The sequence below is a fragment of the Haemorhous mexicanus genome, chromosome 18 (assembly GCF_027477595.1).
Source record: "Haemorhous mexicanus isolate bHaeMex1 chromosome 18, bHaeMex1.pri, whole genome shotgun sequence".
NCBI classification, from domain to species: Eukaryota; Metazoa; Chordata; class Aves; order Passeriformes; family Fringillidae; genus Haemorhous; species Haemorhous mexicanus.
Genome location: NC_082358.1, coordinates 4,026,607 through 4,047,402, shown reverse-complemented (window position 1 = coordinate 4,047,402; position 20,796 = coordinate 4,026,607). Strand labels below are relative to the sequence as shown.

The 20,796-nt window shown below is 55.1% G+C and overlaps 1 protein-coding gene across 2 annotated transcripts in view; it reads left to right on the top strand.

Annotated features, from left to right (window-relative positions):
- The first annotated feature begins 13,219 nt into the window (after positions 1 to 13,219).
- The window catches only part of MYH7B (myosin heavy chain 7B), a 31,739-nt gene continuing 24,162 nt past the window's right edge, over positions 13,220 to 20,796 (top strand). The window contains exons 1-8 of one of the 2 annotated variants that reach the window (XM_059863051.1): positions 13,220 to 13,239; positions 13,969 to 14,123; positions 15,336 to 15,439; positions 17,102 to 17,245; positions 17,335 to 17,491; positions 17,582 to 17,609; positions 18,546 to 18,642; positions 19,507 to 19,530. In XM_059863051.1, coding sequence (XP_059719034.1) covers positions 14,018 to 14,123; positions 15,336 to 15,439; positions 17,102 to 17,245; positions 17,335 to 17,491; positions 17,582 to 17,609; positions 18,546 to 18,642; positions 19,507 to 19,530 — 660 coding nt within the window. In that variant the 5' untranslated portion in view covers positions 13,220 to 13,239; positions 13,969 to 14,017. Of the gene's footprint in view, positions 13,240 to 13,968; positions 14,124 to 15,335; positions 15,440 to 17,101; positions 17,246 to 17,334; positions 17,492 to 17,581; positions 17,610 to 18,545; positions 18,643 to 19,506; positions 19,531 to 20,796 lie in introns of those variants that run through there. The other variant, XM_059863052.1, reaches the window with a different exon arrangement.

The window sequence follows — 20,796 nt, the reverse complement described above, 5'->3', positions numbered from 1 at the left end:
TCGCTCCGCCCCTCATGCAGATTGGCAGCTCAATATACCAATCAGCATGGGGAAAGCGCCTGTCGTGTGCGATGCCGCGCAGCGGGGGCGGGAGGAGGAGGAGGAGCCGCGTCGGGAGCGCGCAGCGCGCACGCGCCGGGCCGTGTCACGGCGGTGTGACATCATATCACGACATCCTGAGGGCGACAAGGGCGCTGGTGGGGCTGCTCGCCCGCGTCTGGGGCTGCAGCTCGTGAAATCCGCCCGCTGCGTGCAGGGGCTGCTCGGGACCAGAGCTACTGGGAGCCCAGAGCCATGGAAGGGGTTGGCGCAGTGTTCGTAGAGGCCCTTTCCAACATCAGCGGTCCTGTAAATCCGTGCGAACACCTTCACCGCCATTGCTGTCCTCATGGGAGCTGAATCACCCTGGGCAGGCAGGGCAGGACAGAGCAACTGCGGACCCGCCTGAGGAAGGGAAAGGAATTAGGAATATCGTTATGTTTTCCGTTTCTTGCCCTGTTCCTCACCCAGGGGCCTCTGCTGCGCTGCCCCGGCAGGGCCTGGGAAGGGCTGGCCGAGGGTTCGCGGTGCAGCCCCAGGGCTGATGGCCCCTGTAGTTCCCATGGAGCTGTCCCGTGCTCCCGGTGTCCCCAGGGCATGTCCCGGCCCTGTGCCGCGGCACGGAGGTGCTCCCAGGTTCTCAGCAGTGTTCTGGGTGCAAGCTGAGGTTTTTCTGGCCCTGTGACTGTGGGTTTGTGCTCTCTGCCCTCGTGTCACACAGAGCCAAGGCTGGGGATCTTCTGGGCCTCTTCACCGGGGGACACCTGGGAAAGAGCAGGTCTCAGAACCCTTTCATGTACTTACAGGACATTCATTTCCCAGCAACAGGACTTGAAATGGCAGTGTGGGAAATCAAGACGGTCAATTTTCTACTAGGAGCAAGCAGAATTTAGATCTAAATAAATCAAACCTGAACAGGTCCTTTTTACTTAATTTCAATGTGCAAAGGAACTGTCAGTCCTAACTTGGTCTGCCCTCTGAATAAGTGTAATGAAATGGAACAACCTTGTGTTCGTACTTCCAACAGTGTAAAAAGAAACAAGATTTGTTGTCATCACAATGCAAACATTTGTGCATCCACTGAAATTATAGAATGGCTTGGGCATTTTCACAGCTCATTAAGGACAGAACTGTGAGGCTCCAACCAAAGCAGCAGGGCTGGAGTTGGTTTTTGACCTGTGCTAGGAACATTTGAAGCCATAGATGGCTGGTGAGGAGATGGGGTGTGATGCTCATGTGCAGCCAAAGCATCAAGAGCTGGACCCAACAAGGGACCCTGCCTCTCTGCCCCCCTCAGCACAGCCCATCTGTGGGGCTGCCTGCAGCTCTGGGGCTCCCACAGGAGAAGGACAGGAAACTGTTGGAGCTCCAGAGGAGGCCATGAAGTTCCTGAGGGGAACTTCCCGATAGGGAAAGGCTGAGAAAGTTGAGGCTGGAGAAGAGACGGTTGTGTAGAGACCTCCCAGCATCCTTCCAGTGAGTGAAGGGGCTACAGGAAGCAGGAGGGGACTCTTCCTCAGGACCTGCAGTGACAGGACAAGGGGGAAAGGGATGAAACAGAGAGAGAGTAGGTTTAGATTTGATGATGGGAGGAAATTGTTTGCTGTGAGGGTGTTGGGCCCTGGCACAGGCTGTGCAGAGAGGCTGTGGATGCCCCGTCCCTGGGAACATTCAAGGCCAGGTTCCATAGGCCCTGAGCAACCTGAGCTGGTGGGAGGTTGCTCAGGTTGGAATGAGATGATCTTTAGGGTCCTTCTAAGTGTAATCAATCAAGATTTGATCATTTTACAATCACTATCCACCAGTGTGGAGCAGCCCTGGAATTCTGGTGATACCACAGCTCCCAGAGTGTTCCAGCTGGCACTGCCAGCCAGGAGCTGGAAATGAGCACAGCACCCTTCACCTGCTACCAGTGGTCACTTGTCACCTGCTCCCTGATATGCCCATCAGTTCTGAGCTGTTCCTGCTGTCTGGATTTTCCCTGCTGTCTGGACTGAAGCACCAATCCCAGCAGGATGTGCACTCCTGTCCCAGTGAAGGTGCAGTGGCATTCCAGGGAGGGGGGCACCCCCTGACTGCCCGGGCAGGCTGGAGCGAAGTGGTGCTGGTGTGGAACAGAGACCCCACTGTGAGGTTTGGCTTCCTGCTGCAGCCTGACAGATGAAGAAGAGGAGATGGAAATAGATATGGTGGTAGATAATGAAGAAATTATAGAGGTGGATGTTGAAGAGTTTGTTTAGGAGCTGGAGGTTGATATGGAGGAAGAAATGGAGGCCATGGAGGTCGATGAGGAAGATGAGGAGGAGCCCATGGTCCTGGGATGAAGATGGAGCCCAAGCAGCAGGACAGGCAGGTGCTGGCCATGCCCTGCCAACAGGCAGGGTGGCTCACCTGCTGCCAGGCTGGGGCTGGGCTGGGTGGCCCTGCTCAGGGACACGGTGCCCAGGGGACTCTGGCTTGTGGTGGCACAAACACCACCCGGCCTGCCTTGTGCTTGCTTTGGGCCACACCAGCCCCGTCCCAGTGCCTGGGGCCCGGCTCCCAGCCCACCTGGGCTCAGTGCTGGCAGCAGAGTCCCACTGTGGCAGTGTGTGCCAGCCTGGGGACACAGGGAACAGTCCTCAGGGCTGGGCTGGAATGTCCTCGTGCTGCTTCCCTCTCTTCCAGAACCGACAGAGATGCTGGCTGTGAAAATCTGTTTTGTACATATGTTTTATAGGCTGTCCTTTGATAGTTTCCTGTAAATATGTTATGAATATTATTATTTCATAGAGCTTTCTGTAAATATGTTTCGAAGGTTGTTTTTTCATTGGGCCTTATGTCAATACATTTTGTATTTCTTAGACCCATCTGTAAATACATTATATAGAATGTTGTTATAATGATTCTTATAATGTAAATAAGTTTATTGGTTTTACTGCTCTTCTGTAAATACATTGTCCTTGTTTGTCAGACCTCAGCTTTCTTTGCATTTGCTTTGGGCACAAGCAGCGTTTGCAGAGTTGTGGTTTCCACTTTCTCTGGGTTCCTGGGGCTGGAGATCCCTGGGGGTGCTGGCACGGGCACCCGGGGTCTGGGGGTCCCTGTGCACAGGGGGTCCCACTGATGCCACTCCTGGAACTGGGCACTGCTCGAGTTCCTGGACTGCTGCAGAGCGGTGTCCCCAAGAGCAAAGCTGTCACCAGCAGAGAGGAGGCTCTGACAGCAGCAGCCCCTGCAGCGATGCCACCAAAGAAGGCAGGAAACATTTGGCCACCCTTCCTGCTGGAGCCACAGGGACTCCTGGGCTGAGCTAGCATCAGGCCACAGAGATAGAAAATCCACGTTCACGCTCTCAAGGCCATGACAACCTTGAGAATTGCTGGAGCCAGGATCTGAGAGCAGCCTTTGCAGCTGCAGGGGCCAGTGTTAAAGGCTTGGAGACCCCAAAGGCTCTGGCCTTTGCTTTCCCACTAGCTTTGTGCCCGGATTGTTCAAGAGAAAAAAGCCAAGAGGGGAGATCCTTGCCCTGCCCGCAGCGGCCCCTGGCCCCTGTGCCCCACTCGGATAAGGCCTGGAGGGGCAAGCACTATCTGTGCTGGGCCGGGGCCGGGGCTCTGGGCCCCGCGGGTGCCGGTGTCCGCGGTGGCCGCAGGGTCGCTGTGGGAGCTCTGGGTGCTGGCACCGAGCCCCGGCGGGTGCGCTGGGGCAGGGCAGGGCTGCGGGCTCCCACAGCAGCCGAGGCCGCTCCGCAACGAGCCCGGGGCCCAGCACTGCCCGAACTCGGCCCCTTCCCAGGCAGCTTCACCCAGGCGCTCCCCGAGCACCCCCGGGGCAGGCAGGAGCTCCCCAGCAGCCCCTGCCCGGAGCAGGGGGCCGGCAGCACCGGGGGCAGCCCCGGGGGTTCGGCCCGGCCCCGCTGGAGGCGCCGGGAGATGCCGGGGGGCTCAGCTCGGCCCGCGCTGCAGGCTCCGGGGGCAGCCCCGGGGGCTCGGCCAGCACCGCTGCAGGCTCCGGGGGATCCCCAGGGGCTCAGTTCGGCCCGCGCTGGAGGCTCCGGGGGCAGCCCCGGGGGCTCGGCCAGCACCGCTGAAGGCTCCGGGGGTCCCCGGGGGCTCGGCAGCGCTGGGGGCTCCGGGGGCAGCCCCAGGGGCTCGGCCGGTCCCACTGGAGGTTCCGGGGGATCCCCGAGGGCTCGGCCGGTCCCGCTGGAGGCTCCGCGGCTGCCGCAGCCCTGCCGGCCCTGCCCGCCCGCTGCGCTGCCGCGGTCCCTGCCCTCCCTGCAGCCCCGCTCATCCCTCGCCGCAGGGAGCAGAGCCCGGGCCGGGCACCCAGAGCCCTCCTGCCTTGGCTGCTCCGCTCCACGGCCCCTGCCCCGGCCCGTCCTGCCCGCTCCGCCTGCGGACCCGCAGCCGGGCCGGCCCCGCACCCCCGGCTGCTCCAGCACCAAGCCCTGCTGCTGCCGCTGCTCCGCTCCCGCCCCGCCGGGGCACTCGGCCCGCAGCTTCCACAGGGTTTGCAGTTTCCTTAGTAAGACTTTACAAATACCCTGTGCCCCACCGTGAGAGGGAGAGTAAGCAGGACCCTCACTGACTCTTCTCAGTTCCTGACAGCCTTTGGAATTGTGTTATAAATGTTTGAAACCATTGATGGCTGGTGAGGAGATGCGTGTGTGATGCTTGAGTGTAGCCAACAGAACCAGCCTGACATCTGCATCTTTGGACTTCAGCTTTTACCAGTGCAGCTTTGGGAGAGGGATGAGTAAATTCACATATGATGCTCAGATCCTGCAGTTACAAAACTGAGAGATTTCAGATTATTTAATTGACTCTAGAGTGTTGCCATTGGATACTATTTTTTTTTTTTTATTGTCTTCTCTACCAGCAGGGATTAGCTCAGACATTTCCTGCTGTTAGAGAGGTGTCTGGTCTCTAATCCAACCTCCTGCTCCAGTGGGAGCATCCGTAGAACAAGAACTGGGCAGCCATGGCTTTATTAACTACACCTTGAGAATCTCCCAGGATGGAGACATCCCCTGGGTGACCCTGTCCCAGAGCTATAGGATGTGTAATTTGCCTGCCTATGAGTCCTTTCCTCACTTGACCACTGACTTGCTGGTGGCCTTGGGCCAGTGACTTTAACCTTTGCATCAGTGTACCAGCTGGCCTAAGACAGCTGTTAGGCAGCAGCAAAAGCAGCACCAAGTCTGTCACTGCACTAGTGCCAAGCCCCACAGCACCAGTACTAAGCCCCACCAAAAGCCCTTTGCCCCAAACTTCTCTATATAGGAAGGTTCCTGACCCACCTAACCTGCACAGAGGCTGTGGGTGGGTTAAGGACAACACCCTGGGGCAGCAAGGGAAAATCTCAGGAGGGCACTTTGAAGTGGGATGCACTAGGAGGAGGATGAGAAGGCAGCCCTGACCCTGGGATGTGCCTCCAGCAAGCTGGACAGTGCCTGTTGTTACATTTGCCTTTGGTCACCCTCCACAGAGAGTTCATCACTGTTGGACAGGCTGGGACATGACTGGCTCTTTATCTTGCTGCCTGTGCCAGGAGCTGTCTGGGTCATTTTGAGCCTTTTAGCTCAGTTCTTTGGAATCTTTCAGCAAAATGAAGCTCTGTAGTTACAGCTCTCCTGGGAGGTTGGAGCAGAGCCATGAAGATGCTCCAAGGGCAGGAGCCCCTTTGCTCTGGAGCCAGGCTGGGAGAGCTGGGGGTATGAGAGGAGAGGAGAAGGCTCTGGGGAGACCTCAGAGCCCCTTCCTGTGCCTAAAGGGGCTCCAAGAGTGCTGGAGAAGAGTGACAAAACCAGAGGAATGGGCTTCCCACTGCTAGAGGGCAGAGTTGGATGGGATATTGGGAAGAAATTCTACTCTCTGAGGGTGGGCAGGCCCTGGCACAGGGTGCCCCATCCCTGGAAGTGTCCCAGGCCAGATGGGACAGGGCTTGGAGCAACCTGGTCTAGTGAAAGTGACATGGGCATGGATATGGAAGTGACAGGGATATGGAATGAGGTGAACTTAAAGGTCCCTCCCAATCCAAACTGTTGTGTGATTCTATAAACACCCACCCTGTTTGTTTTCTGGGCACAGAATCCTACTCTTTCTTTTTCCTCTCTGCTGCCCCATCCATCAGTAACTGTGGATTCACACCTTAATTAATACAGATCCAGGCTATGAATCTGGCAGCTGGTGATCCAGTCTTATCTCACTGAAAAACTGCCCTGGGCCAGGATCCAGCTCAGACCCCACCAGACATGAGGAACAAATTTTAATAAGGGTGCAGAAATACAAAGTTTTCTCAAACAGAAACATTTTCCTTCTCAATCCTCACTTCAGGGTCCTGTGTCTCCCCTACCTGAGGTTTGCTCTGAGAAAGGGCATAAAAAGCTTCAGTTTCTGAGCAAAACATTGCAAAAATAGTCCCAATTCATTGCAAAAACCTGGGGAAAAAAGCTCTGCCCTTTTCTTGGGAGTTCCTGGAATTAATGTACCCTGCTCAGAATAGGAGAAGTATTTTATAGAGAGCTGTGACTTGCATTTTCTGTCTTGTTTTCCCAATTGACTCTGGAGAATGAGATTTTTTTCAGAGTAATCCAGTAGCCCGGGAGGATTTGTACACGCAGATTGCTCATAATCTCTGCTACAGGGTCAGAGAGCTGCAATGCAGCTCAGAGGAGGTTGAATCATAAAAAAATATGGCAGACATGGTAAGTATTTGGCATGTTCCATGCAACAAAAGATGAACAACAGCAACTGGGCCATTATCTTTATTTGCTAAAAATAGAGTCCCGCAAAGTTTAAAGAAAAGCATTTTGTATTTGTAAACCTCTCCTCTCCCTGTTAAAGAGCCTTCAAAGATGGGCTTTATGGCTTTGGGCTGTCGCATCCCCTTTCAAAGGCTGCCCTGCGCTCAGACAATTGAAACTCGAGACAACCTCGGCCACAGCGGGGTGGGGGCAATGAATAGCTGTGCCATGACCCTGCTGTCCTCCCTCAGCCGAGCCTGACACGACAGTGGCAGCTCTGCAGCAGGTACATCCCGCCCCGCGATGCCCACGGCACATCCCAGCTCCCCCGGCCGTGCCCGAGGGCACCGGCAGAGCCACCAGAGAGGCAGCAGCTCGCTTGCCCACAGCAGTGCCGAGCTTTGCAGGGGCATTTGATAGCCTGCAGCTGCCGGTGGGTGCAGAGCTGGGCGCTGGCTGCCCCTCCACGCCTCCAAGGAGCTGCTCATCCCTCGCACACTCGCTTCCCTGGTACCCTGTAATGAGGAGAAAAACTCCAAAGCCCCTTTGGGTTCTCCTTTGCATTACCAGCTGCAGAGAAACCAGTTTAGCCCAGTCTGAGGTTTTGGGCAGCTCTGTTTTACATCAGGTATTTGGGCATCAGTGCAGAAACCAGTGCTTGCAATAGAGCAACCCCAAAGGCACAGCGGGAGGAAATGATGTGATGCCCAGCACCAGACCCTAAAGACAGAACAATAGGACTATTTTCATGGAAGAGAGTTCAAAGATCTCCTCGGAGAGCCAAACCTCTTGTTGGCCCATCATCCACTAGAAAAACTAAACACTCTGGAACCCTGGCTTCCCTGCGGTGTAAGCATCAGCTTCAGCCAGGGTGTGACAGAAATCTGGTGTCTCTAAGGCTGTATTTCAATGTAAAACGCTGTGGTAAAGCCAGCAATCCTCCTCTCCCCAACGTGGGGCTATTGTTTGAAGTGCAGAACAATTGAAGGGTGCTCTCATGGGCTAAAGATAGAACGGCAGCTGGTGCTGTCCCTTTCCCTGTAACTGAGAATAAAACAATGCCCGAGTATTGTCTGCATTGCTGGAGCGGTGACATTGGACTCTCTGCCAAGAGAGCATCTAAAAGATCAATGAAACCCGGGTTTATTTATAAGTGGGTAGTGTCATTTCTTCCCCAAAGTAATTTCACTTCCTTGGCTTTTCCACCAGACCCTTCTGTGCCGTGAAGTGGCTGTGGGTGAGGTATAAATAGCCCGAGCCTGGCTGCCAGAGGGGCAGCAGGACCAGGGGTAGCAAACAGACCTGCTGTGTCAGGCTGCACCTTTGCTCCCCTGAGCTGTGCCCAAGCCTCCACAGCACCAGGGTGAGGACCAGCCACGGGTGGGGATCCCCTTCTGCCAGCAGGGAGCAGCCCCAGGGCAGGGACCCAGCAGCTGGTGCTGGGCCCAGATCCCCGCCAACACCAGCCCTTACTGCCTTGGGGAACTTTTATAATATTCTGAGTTGGAAGGGACACATGGGTTCATCAAAGCCCAGCCCCAGCCCTGCCCAGACACCCCAACACCCCCACCCTGGGCATCCCTGGCAGCCTCGGGGCCGTGCCCATTCCCTGGGCAGCCTGGGCAGTGCCAGCACCCTCTGGGGAAGAACCTTTCCCTGATCTCCAGCCTGACCCTCCCCTGGCACAGCTCCAGCTGTTCTCTGGGTCCTGTTCCTGGTCAGAGAGCAGAGATCAGAGCTTGTCCCCTCACTGCCCCTCAGGAAGGACTTAGAGGCTTCTAAGGAGGGTTATTTCACTTACCAGCCACCAAGAGGGTGGGAGCACAGACTCTGTGTGTTTGTGTCCAGCTCAGCTGCTGTGCTGGGGTGCTCAGGAAAACCCAGAGCCCAAAAGTCATAGGACAGAGCCTTGTTTAGGGACAGGGGATGGTTCATAGGGGAAAGCTGCTGTCTGCAGTCCAGACTAGAGGCTGGATACCTGGAACCAGACATTTGCTGCAGTTTTGACACAGAGAAGCCCATCTTGGCTGATGGGCCATAGTGGGGTGAATTCTCCTGTTATGATGTGAGGACATGCAGGAATATTCCTCCCTCCTGGGTCTTGAGAAAGGTCTAAGCTGAGCAGATCCCATAAGGAGTTCCCACACCTGTTGCCACTCCACTTTGAACAATTGTCCCCTGCCATGAGATGGACTGAGCTCAATCTTGTGTGAGGGTTGATGACCCAGAGTAGTGGGGAGGCTTCCCATGGAGAGAGGGAAAAGGTGCAAGAGGCATGGAGATAGCAGGGGGCTGGAATGGGATTGCCCCAGGAACTGGTTTTTTGGGCTTGGTCTGTATGTGCAGGACAACACCTACCCAACCTCCTCCAAAAATCTCCCAAATCTGCTCCAGATCTCACAGCAGGTGAAAACCAGAGCAGCTGGGGCACTGCAGGGCAGACCATGCCCACAGTGTCAGAACTGCAGCCCAGCTCTGGTTCTGATCAGCCTCTGCCCCTCCTTTGCAGCCTCCAAGGCAGCTGCTGGTCATGATTTCCAAAGGCTGCCGTGTTCCAGGGTCTGTCCTGGCAGGCCAGCTGCAATTAAGGTGCTGTTAAGTATTCAGATGAACAGGGCAATATTCTCTTTACTCTCATTGTTTTGAAGTGCATTGCCAAAACCTCACTGGAGGCTCACATATTACTGTAGTTTTGCAGTGTTCAGGACAACCTTCATTCCTACAAAATGCCTTATCATGGCAATCCCCAGAAGAAAACCCCCAGAACCTCAAAGCTGGAAAATTCAAGGCCAACAAACAAAACCCTTCCAATTTTCCCAGTCTCCAGACCTCACTCTCTCTGTGCCTGTGTGTTACCTTGCTTGCTAACTCTATGTAATAATTTCTCATGCCATGTCTCTTCCAGGTACTTTCTCATTCCTGATATTCATTTTGGAGGCTCCCTGTGTGGAGGGTCAGCCACCAACACGCCTGTGCTGCCCAGGGCAAGGTGGGAGCCACTGCAGGAGGGTGCTCATGGCAGCAGCAGCTTTGTGTGTGTTCATGGAGGGCTAGAGAGGCAGCACTGCCAGCCAAAGGATGGGTCCAGCACTGTCCCCAGGGAGGGACATCCAGGCAGCACCATGGTGGGAAGAGCTGTGAGATGAGGGGATCCAGTGCTAACCCCATCCTAAACCCCACAGGAACGCCTTACCTTTGGGATGCATTGCTGCTGCCCCCATCTCCTGCTCACTTCGAGGGGGCTGTGCTGGGCTGGTGGCTGCTGTCTCTGTCACCCTGGTGGGACAGGGCTGGGAGGGCTCAGGGCTTTGCCTTGGAGGGGGCCTTGCATGGGCAGGCTGAGCTGGAGGGATGTGACCAGTCTGGCAGCACTGGCCTGTCACCTCCTGCCTCTGTGTAAGCAGACATTCCCACTCCATGGAAATATGCCTGAAATAGCCCCTCTGCAGATTGTCTTTATCTAATCAGCTGCCTTTGCACCCCCCTCCAGTGCATTTCAGGGAGCTGATAGTGGGGATATGTTAAGTGTGGAAACCTCTAGTGAGCTGCCTGACACGGAGAGTAATTCTCCTTCCTGCCACTTATCAGAGCCTGCTAATGGGAAACATTCCTCCTGAGGGTCAGGGAGCAGCCAGGGGATTTCTCTGGAGAGGGTGCCTGAGCCCCTGGCACCCTCCTGGCTCTCCAGGGCTGGGTAGGAGCTGGTCTGACCACAAAACGTTCACTGAAGGGGCAGCTCTGCTGCCTGGTGCTGGTGGTGCCCTGTCCCATGGCGAGAGGCTTGTCCAGCCCTCGGGGGCTTGGCTGAGGAGCCCCCTCCTTTTCCATTTTGTCATGGGGCACCAACACCAAGCACAGAGCACAGGGGGAAGAGCAGAGGTGTCTCAGTGGTCAGGGGAGATGATCTCACTGCTGAGGGTGGCATGCAGGGCTGGGGAGTCATTTGGGCACACTGTTCACTCTCGGCTAGAGCCACCTAGAGAAAACTCCCCTCTGCTCAGGCTGAAGCCATGAGCTCCTCGTTGTGCCCATGGGATTCTGTGGGAGGTCCATAAGATCCTACTGCCCTGTCCCACCTGCCTGAGCAGGGCACAGCTCTGGCCTTGCCAGCCATACAGGGATGAGCTTCCCAGCATCCAGAAAAACCACATCACAAACACCAGCGCCAAAACCACGCCAACCTGGCAGAAGAACCCTTCAGCAGCTGCTGGAGTGACCAATTCACATTTCCCCTTCTACAGATCTGCTTGGCCTTTGATGGACCCTGCTGGAACCTCTTCAAAGAGGGAGAGGAACCAGGGCGAACAGAAGGAACTGCAGGAGGAATCTCCGAAAATAAAATCGCTTTAAAGATAAGGCAGGGGAGGGGGTGAGCAGAGTGTGGGGCGAGTACATGCCCTGAGAAGAATGTGTGAGGCTGGGCCAGCTGGTGGGGCTGGGCCAAGGGCTCATCCCACTGCCAGGGCGCTTGTGGCAAAGGTACTTGGCACAGGACCCACCAAAGCCTCGGGTCCCTCCAGGGAGTGGGTGGAAACCTGACTCGGAGCCCAGGACAGAGAGGCAGAAGACCACCAGGGTAACCTCAGAGGGCTCTGAGGTCCTCCAGAGCCTGTGGCTCTTCAGGTTGCTGGAACTCTTCCATCTTGGCAAGACTGAGCATGCCATGGTCAAGAGGGACCTCAGGACTGGTGTCCCCATGGTCTCACCCTGGGGGGTTGCAGCAGATGTGTTGGTGGACCCAGCTCTGCACCAGCTGCTCACAAATCCAGATGAGGACCTGCACTCCTGAACACTAACCTGCTGAGGAGTGCCCACTTGGGACATGGGGATGGGGCCCTGCACCCCATTTTATCCTGATGTACCCCAAGTCCTTGCTCATGCTACACATTCCCCTCCATGGGAGGATTATTCCCCTCCATGGCAGCATTTCAGTTCTGGGGGAGTCTGCAAAGCACTGACATTACTGCCAGTGAAGGCAACATCAACCCATCCCTGAGCCCAGCCATCCTCCCTCTGGGGCTCAGCCCACAGGGCATGGCTCTGCAGTCCTCCTCTGTGTTTGGAGGTTTTCTAAAACTGTTGTTTCATGTCCTTACTTGCTATACTATTGTAACTTTTTCTACCTGCAGACTATGCAGCTGTAGCTGATTCTCTCTGTAGCTGTTCTTTCTGTTTCTAAAGCCTGCTTTTCCAGCTTTCTGAAAATCTTACCTTTACTATTTCCCACATTCCTCCACCCCATGAATCTCTCAGACATCTCTCCAAAGCAGGGTGGGAGGGCAGGAATCTTTCTGTTGGGGGTGCAGAGAGGATGGCACGGGGAACCCAGACTGGGGGGGTGTAGCAGCAAACGTGTGTGATGGATGGAAAGACTGACTATGGCTGGGGCTTGCATTCAGGGCAGGTGCTGGGGCTGCAAAAATCTCTCTGCAGCCTCGGCTGTGTGCCCAGGCTGAAGCCACATGCCCAAAGCAGCCTCTGGTGCTGCTATTCTGGCTGTGACAGAGCCTGTGCCACATCCAGCCTGGGCACAGCACTGCACAGCTGATCCTTAACCACTCCCTGCCTCAGTTTCCCCCGCTGTCAGGAGGCTGCAGCAGCCCCAAGTTACTCTGGGGTGTGGGAGGTGCTGAATGGGGAATATCAAACCCTGCAGCCACAGGCCCTGGTTCTCCAGGGTAGAAACCTCAGAGCACTTTGGATGCCAGCAGCTAAATGGCTTTTCCTTGAGCTGGCACAGCCCCGGGGTGCCCTGTTCCCATCTTGGGCAGCCCATGGTGGTGCTGCCAGGATGGAGGTGTGCTCCAGGCTGTGATCACAGCACCTTTGGGCTCTGTCTGGGTAAAAGGGTGTGCAGGAAACCCAGCAACCTCTCTGTTGAGAGATTATGAACTTGGCCTAGCCACAAAACCAGCTCCCATGGCAAGGTGAGGAGTTCAGGGAGCAGAACCTGGAGGATCAAGCCCCAGGGTCCTTCCCCTTCTGGACAGTCTGTCTGGGAGAAGCTAAACTAGAGCTGAGTGAGAAGTTGGGATGTTCCAGCTGGAAGAGGCAGCAGGCACACACATCCCACCAAGCAGCAGCTCTCCTGGCATGGTGGGAGGCAGAAGCAATGGGATTGAGTGCTCAGGTGCAGGAGGAACTGGCAGAGCTCTCATTCCCCAGCTCCCCACTGGAACAGGCAGAGCAGGCTGGGAGAGCTGTGCTGCCTTCCCAAGCTGCAGTCTCTCACTCTGCCTTTGTACTCGCCTGACAATACAGGAATAAAAATAACCAGGCTGCATTTGCAGAGAGATAAAAGTGAAGTTTGCCTTTTGTGTCTGTCCGGGCAGTGGGACAGCAGCACCAATGGAGCTGTGTGGACATGACACATGGGAATTTCTGACATATCTTTTCCCACTCTGACCTTGACAGACACAATAAAAAGGGGCTTTGCAGCATGCACAGAGCCACTCAGTCCTAGCACCAAGGTCAGTAATACAGAGCATGTCTGTGTGCACGTGTGTCCCCCATACTAACCCGCTTCACCCCTGCAGGGTGGCTGATCCCTGAGGACAGGGGCTGGCTCTGCTGGCACAGAGGAGGGTGGGACAGACCTGGATCATGAGCATTTTTGCTGAGGACTGTGTGTTTTGCCAAGTTGTGGCTCCATCCGTGATGGCTGCGGCGTTGCAGAGCTCTGCAGGGCAGCCCTGCATTAGATGGATATTAAGAAGCAGAGTCATAAAAGTGCTTTTCCAAGCAGCTGCCACAGCAGCCTTCTAGAAGGGTCTTCCCAGGGATAATACACCCAGCCTTGCTTTTATCCTGCTGCAGTATCGCTCAGCAGAACAGCCAGGGGACTCTGTGCAGGGCACCAGGGCTCCAGCGGGTCTGTAGAGCTGGGATGGCTTTTAGCTGAGCTTATCAAGGAAAGGGCTGCTATTGACAATCTCACCTAAAGTGGGAATGTGGATTTTGACACCAAAGTGATTCCAGCTCACACAACTGGGATTTCCAGTGGGGGAATGACAGCATCAGAAGGGAAAGTATCAGTAATTTTCTCATTAATATAATTTTTATCAGCTAGCATTGTTGTTGCTGTCTTCTCTCACTCCCTAAAATCCAAAGCTTGTTTGGTGACCGTGTCACTCGAGGTTCTCAACCCAGCAGTGGGCACTGTCCCCATGCACTGACCCCTTGTCCTTCCCTCCTTTCAGCGCTCAGGTGTCTTTCACTCTTCCTTTGCTGCTGCCAAGTCTCCCTCAGATGGACAAGATGTCTCTGCTGGACATGAGCGAGTTTGGGGAGGCTGCTCCGTACCTCCGGAAAAGCTACACGGAGCAGCTGAAGCTTCAGACCATCCCGTTCGACGGTAAGAGAGAGCCCCGGGCTGCCGAGCCCAGCCCGGGTGTGTCCCCGAGCTGAGCCCAGCCCAGGTGTGTCCCCGAGCCCAGCCCGGGTGTGTCCCCGAGCCCAGCCCAGCCCGGGTGTGTCCCCGAGCTGAGCACAGCCCTGGTGTGTCCCCGAGCCCAGCACTGCCCGGGTGTGTCCCCGAGCTGAGCACAGCCCTGGTGTGTCCCCGAGCCCAGCCCAGGTGTGTCCCCGAGCCCAGCACAGCCCGGGTGTGTCCCCGAGCCCAGCCCGGGTGTGTCCCCGAGCTGAGCACAGCCCAGGTGTGTCCCCGAGCCCAGCACTGCCCGGGTGTGTCCCCGAGCCCAGCACAGCCCTGGTGTGTCCCCGAGCCCAGCACAGCCCGGGTGTGTCCCCGAGCTGAGCACAGCCCAGGTGTGTCCCTGAGCCCAGCCCAGCCCGGGTGTGTTTCCGAGCCCAGCACAGGTGTGTCCCCGAGCTGAGCACAGCCCAGGTGTGTCCCCGAGCTGAGCACAGCCCAGGTGTGTCCCCGAGCCCAGCACAGGTGTGTCCCCGAGCCCAGCACAGCCCGGGTGTGTCCCCCAGCCTGCCCCTCTGCCGTGGCTCTCTCAGGAGTCCTCCCTGCCCCCCTCCCTGTGCAGCTCCTCAAGGCATCACAGGCACTGCAGAATTCCTTCCCCCAGCACCCTGGAGGGAAGGAAGATCTCACAAATGAGATAAGCAGGTTTTTGACTTTCCCCTGGTCTGCTGAGGTGTGGGTGGGGTGATCCTTCATCTCCTCCGGCCCTGAGGGACAGGAGGGCTGGTGTCAAAGCCTTCTGCAGCTCTTTCATTTTGGAGGTGTCCTCTCTGTCCCACCCTGCTCTTCCATGGCTTGCCACGCTCAGGATCCAGGGCCCAACTTGCTCCTTGCAGTTTGGCAGAAGAGTTTTGCTGTCCTCTTCTCATGACAGTCTGAGTGCAGGCACACATGAAACAGCAGATTTCTGTCAGGCTTGAAGCTGACCCCGTCAAAGTAAAAAGCTGCTGAACCTGAAGAAGGCAAAGAAATCCCAGCTGCTATGACCAAGAACTTATGTAGGAATAATGCCTGTCCTTCCACATTATCAAACTGCATTTATGTGGCTTTCAGTTGACAATTTCACGTGGTGTCCTAAATTTCAACCTGTATGATGTCCTTTCCTTTCCTTTCCCTTCCCCATGTCTCCTCCAGGAAAGAAGCGAGCTTGGATCCCAGATGAGAAAGAAGCCTATATCGAAGTGGAAATAAAAGAAAGCTCTGGTGGCAAAGTCACTGTGGAAACCAAAGATAAGGAAGTAAGCAAATACCTTTCCTTTTCCAAGGGACAGCAAGTGTGTGTGGAGGGGGATACGTGTGACAGGATCACGTCTGAAGCCATGAGCTCTTGCTGATAACCCTGATCAGCCGTGCCCCGGGGGGACACACACGGCAGTGTCAGCACACGTAGGCCAGTTCCTTGCCAGGAGTGGCACCAGTTCAGCATCTCCCACCGAGGGCTTGCTGTCACAGCCCTGTGGGTGTCCTGCGGGACACACGGAGGGCACGGTGGGGCTGGCCCAGCACGGCTCCTGGATGGGGAGCACCTCCAGCACAGCCCTTTGAGATGCTGAACCAGTGCCCAGCTCATCCTGGAGCCTGAAACAACAGGTAAGGGGCCAGCTGGCCAATTCCTGCTCCTTTTAGCCCAGATTTGCAGTGGGGTGAGCTGTTGGGAGGACAGGCTATGGCAGGCAGAGAGGTTCCAGCTTTCTGCGGCAAAGCAAACAAGGACCAGCTGGTATTTGTCAAGATAATATCCAGTGCAATTAGCGGCAAATGAGCTTAATTAATATTCCTTTCTTCACTGTGGAAGTCTTATGACCCTGCAACTTCACTGCAGAGCACACTGGTATGAAACTGGGAAAAGAACAAGGACCTCACCAGGCAGTAGATGATAGACTTTATTATTTCTATTTCTTCTCTAGTCAGAATAGTACTAAGAACAGTTTGTGCCTGCTAAATGTGAAAAAAGAAATATGTAATTGTCTTTGGAAAGTGTCAAGGTTTTGAAAATATTTTTATCTGAATTTTGGAAAGCAAGTGAAGAGATTTGCTCTCTCCAAAGTAAAATTTGTCATAGAGGAGTTATAAATTTTAGAAGTTTCTTCTGATATTTAGAACACCTTCCAATTCTGAGAACAGAGACGTTTCCAGACCTTTTTTGCTGTTTCCTCTTGAAACTGTCTTTTTAATGATTTGTCATGGATTTACAAAATCAGAAACTGTATCAGCTTTCCCTGGATAAGCATTTCCAGGAGAAAGTTTTGAGACATAAAGCCCTCCCTTATCCTTCTGTGTACCCTCCTGCTTTTAACACCTGGTGCCTTTTAACACCACCTGCTTCATCTTCACCCATAAAAAAGATAAACCTCCGAAAGACTTAATTTAGTCTTTATTAACAAGACCATTTGCTAAATCCAGCTTCTCCATCCAGGCCAGATACGTAATGTGATATTTTCCCCGTGCTTGGTCTCGTGGGATTAAATAAATCCAGTTTTAAGTGATGGGGTACAGGCTTCAGCTGTTTGCCCAAATAACCAGGGATGCCTTTGGAGCAAAAGACGGTGCTGGCATGGGCTTTTAGGCTGGGAAGGAGAACACAGGATGGGGGTGTCAAGCACATTTTGGGGAAATAACTTGGACCCCTCTGTCAGGCTCAGCTAGAGCCCCACTCTCTGAGGAGGGAGCAAGCTGGGTGTGCTTGTCCCAGCTGGGCTTTGTGGGTGGGTGCTGCTGGAGCTGCCCTGAGCCTGTTACCCCAGAATGTTGGGCAGCCCTGCAAGGATGACAGCAGGCACAGGGACCAAGGCTGTCCCCAGCACAGGACTGTCAGGGTGTCCTCCCACCTGGCAGGTTTTGGGGCAGAGGGTGCTCAGTAAGGGCTGGGGTTCCTCTGACGTGTCCCCCTCCTCTGACAGACACGGGTGGTGAAGGAGGACGAGGTGCAGCCCATGAACCCCCCCAAGTTTGACATGATTGAGGACATGGCCATGCTGACACACCTCAACGAGGCCTCTGTGCTCTACAACCTGAAGCGCCGCTACTCCCACTGGATGATCTATGTAAGCCCACGGCACCCATGGGATGGGGTGGGGTGGGGAGGTCAGGGGGCATTGGGACACCCCCTCATCTACCCGTTTTCCCTCTGCAGACCTACTCGGGGCTCTTCTGTGTCACCATCAACCCCTACAAGTGGCTGCCGGTGTACACGGCCCCCGTGGTGGCAGCCTACAAGGGCAAGCGGCGCTCGGAGGCACCGCCGCACATCTACTCCATCGCCGACAACGCCTACAACGACATGCTCCGCAGTAAGCCCTGCCCTGGGGGACCCCATCCCGGGCAGCCCGGGCTCCTGAGACCCGGCAGCGCTGCCCTAACGCCGGCTCCTTCTCTTGCAGACCGTGAAAACCAGTCCATGCTCATCACGTAAGTGCCCCTGCATCTCCTCGCCCTGCCCAGCCCCGCTGTGAGCGCAGACCCCCCGTGCTGTGCTCCCTGCACGGGCACCCTGTGCCCAGAGCAGCCCCCCCGACAGTGTCCCCTCCCCTGCCGGCAGCTGTCACCCTTCCCGCCGCCACCGTGCCAGGTGACAAAGCCCCGCGCGGGCCGGGCTCCCCCGCAGCCCGACAGCTGCGGGAGCTGCCGCGGGGCGCCCCGAGCACCGGCACCCTCCGGGCAGCCGGGGGAAAGCAGAGATGGAGGCCAAGGCCGGAGCGAGGTGGTGGCCGGAGGGGCGGCGGCGGGGGAGAAGGGTGATGTGGGAGGGTGGAGGCCAGGTTGATTTCAAGTGACATCTAGATAAGGGCTATATAAAGGACTCTAAAGGACCCTTCGCCGCTGCCAGGAGCCACGGACATTTTTAGCCTCGGCCATGGCCTAATTAGGAAAGGCAGGGGCTGCGGAGAGATGCTTGGCGAGTGTCCGGTGGCGGCCCCGCTGCCCGCTCCCCCCGGCTCTTTGTGCTCTGGGATTACAATGGCACAGCGGCACTAACTATAGGGATGAGCTCAGCCCCCCGCAGCCCGCAGCGGGCACCCTCCAGGCCGGCACCGTGCCGCTGCCATCCCCACCGTGCCCCAGCAAAGCCGGCCGTGCTGCGAGCTCCCGGGTGGAGCGGGCTGATCCCGGACAGCTGCAGCCCCCGGGCAGGGCTGGGCCCGCTGCTGAGCCCTGCTGGGGCACACGGACAGCCCGGAGCTGGTGTCGCTCCGAGGGCGAGCCCCGAACACAAGCACGTACCCCCGCGGGCTGGGGGGTGAGGGAGAGCTGCAACCTCGCCATCCTCCGAGGCTTTGCTTGGCTGGGATGGTTGTGCCTGTTCTTTGCCTCATGCCCTTATCTGTGTATTTCTGTTGCTCTAAGCGGAGAATCTGGTGCTGGTAAGACTGTAAACACCAAGCGGGTCATTCAGTACTTTGCCATTGTCGCAGCCTTGGGCGACACACCGGGCAAGAAATTAGTAAGACCTTCTTTTCAAACAAGTTCTTGTTGTTTTCTTCCTTTCTTTCTTTTTTTTTTTTTTTTTTTTGTTTTTTAATTTTTTTTCCCTGCCTTCCCCTTTCTTCTTACTTTTTCTTCCCCAACTTTTTGCGTTTTGGTCTGATCCACCCAGGGCTTGGCTTTTCCCTGACTTTTGAACAAGCAAGGCTTGAAATTATTCTGCTCAAGGGGAAATGGATTTTTTTTTTTTTATGTGGCTGCTCAATCCGTGCAGCCTGGAAGAAGTACTTTAGTTGTTCTCTTTCTTTTCTCTTCCTCTTTCAACAACCCAGTAATCCTCTTAAGGAACATTAAAGGGATGAAGTAAACCTTCCATTTCCCACCTTGCCTCTTTTAAGCCTTGCTTTTCAGCATTTTCTCCTTTTTTTCCCCTCCTTTTGTTGATTTTGACCCTTTTCTACCTTGTGCTTTTCTTGCTCTTGTTTTGGATCTTGCTTTTCTTTGGTGCTGGTTATTTTTGAGCTGCCCTTGCAATTGCTTATTTCTTCTGGATACTTTGAGGCTCCAGCCTGCTTTCCCCCAAGGAAGCAAACTGGCTGCTTTAGGTATCAGACAAGCAATACTTCAGCATTATTTTCTTTCCTCTTCTTCAAGTTTGAATTTAACTGTTCTTGCTTTTTGATGCATTTCTTTATTTTCTTGAGCTAATCTATTTAACAACTTTTTGGCCTCTCCTAAAAAGTTTAATCCTCCAAGTTATTTTTTTCTCTTGGACTTTTTTTTTGGCACTAAATGGTCATGCCCTGCTTTTCTGACCATGCTTCTTGTGGTTCTTGCCTGCCTTTCCTGGGTTTCTAAAGATAATTTTCTCTCCTTTCTCTAGGCAGCTCTTGCCACTAAAACTGGGGTAAGTGTTGTGGGCTCTTTAATGCTGAGGATAGGGTTCTGCTGCACCACAGATCTATGATGGGGTGATGTGTGGGGCCTCCTCCTTAAGTCTGGGAGCAGCACCTGGACACTGTTTAGTTCTCCTCTTAGCTTTGTAGCTGCCTCCTTCCCACAGCTGGAAGCTTTGCTGTTTCATCTCTTTTTGCCTTTCTGACTCCAACCTCTCCTTCAAGGGATAATTGGATATAAACATTCATTTCTATCCAGAGTTTGCCTAGGAGTGGTGTGGGCTCCTCCAAAGGTGAAGCCTTCACACCCTGAAGATCCTCCTCAGCCTCAAAGCCCACCTGGGGGTGGTGGTGCTGAGGGGCAGGAGCTGCCCCTGCGCTCTGGCTGCACACCAGTGCCCTGCTGGTGCCCAGCCTTGCCACCCTCTGCCAAGCCCTGGCACTGCCCAGCACTGCAGGCAGCTGATGTCCTTGCCTGGGGGACATTTCTGAGGTGATTGCTCCAAGGAAACCCAGCAAAGGTTCAGCCCCTGGGGCTCCCAACACCCCAAGGGCTCAGTCACACATCCTTGGTTTCTCTGAGCCTTTAGCTGGTGCACACCCTTGCCTGGGGATGTTTATCATCACAGAGTGACCACCAGGACAAACAGGGTGAGACAGCTCAGGGGCTGAACCTCTGGGTCTTGGGGCTGCCCAGGCCAGGCTGAATTTAGAGATAAGAGCTCAAGGGGCACTCAGGTGTGTTGGTAACTGTGTGATGCACAGCTGCTCCCTGTCTCCTTTGCCCTTCACACACCTGGAGCTGCAGAAGTAGGGAGCAGTTGTGGTTCCAGCAGTGGAAAGAGAGAGTGGCTCTGGGTAGGCAGAGCCCAGAGCTGGTGTTCCCCACCTGAGGAAAGCCCTGTGGATTGGAATGTGTCAGAGTATGGGCAAAGCTCTCATGAAAAGTCCTGCAGGTGTTTGTGCCTCCAAACTCTGTAGCAGGTGTCAAACCCCACCATGCTCCGTGTGGTGCAGCAGTCTCCTGCAGACTGGAGCAGTTTCTTACTCCTCTCCTCAAATCCTTCTCCTGCTTTACCTGCGTTAGGCAGGGGCTGTCTCTTTATCTTTGAACAGAAAAACACACATGGAAAAACAAGGTTAGGAGAGGATTCATCTTAGGACTTGCTCAGGAGAGCCCCAGTATTCCCAGCAGATCATACCAGCTGGTGCTTGTGGTATATTCCCATCACACTGGGACCCTGCAATGTTGTTGGTGTAGGGACCTTGTTTCACAA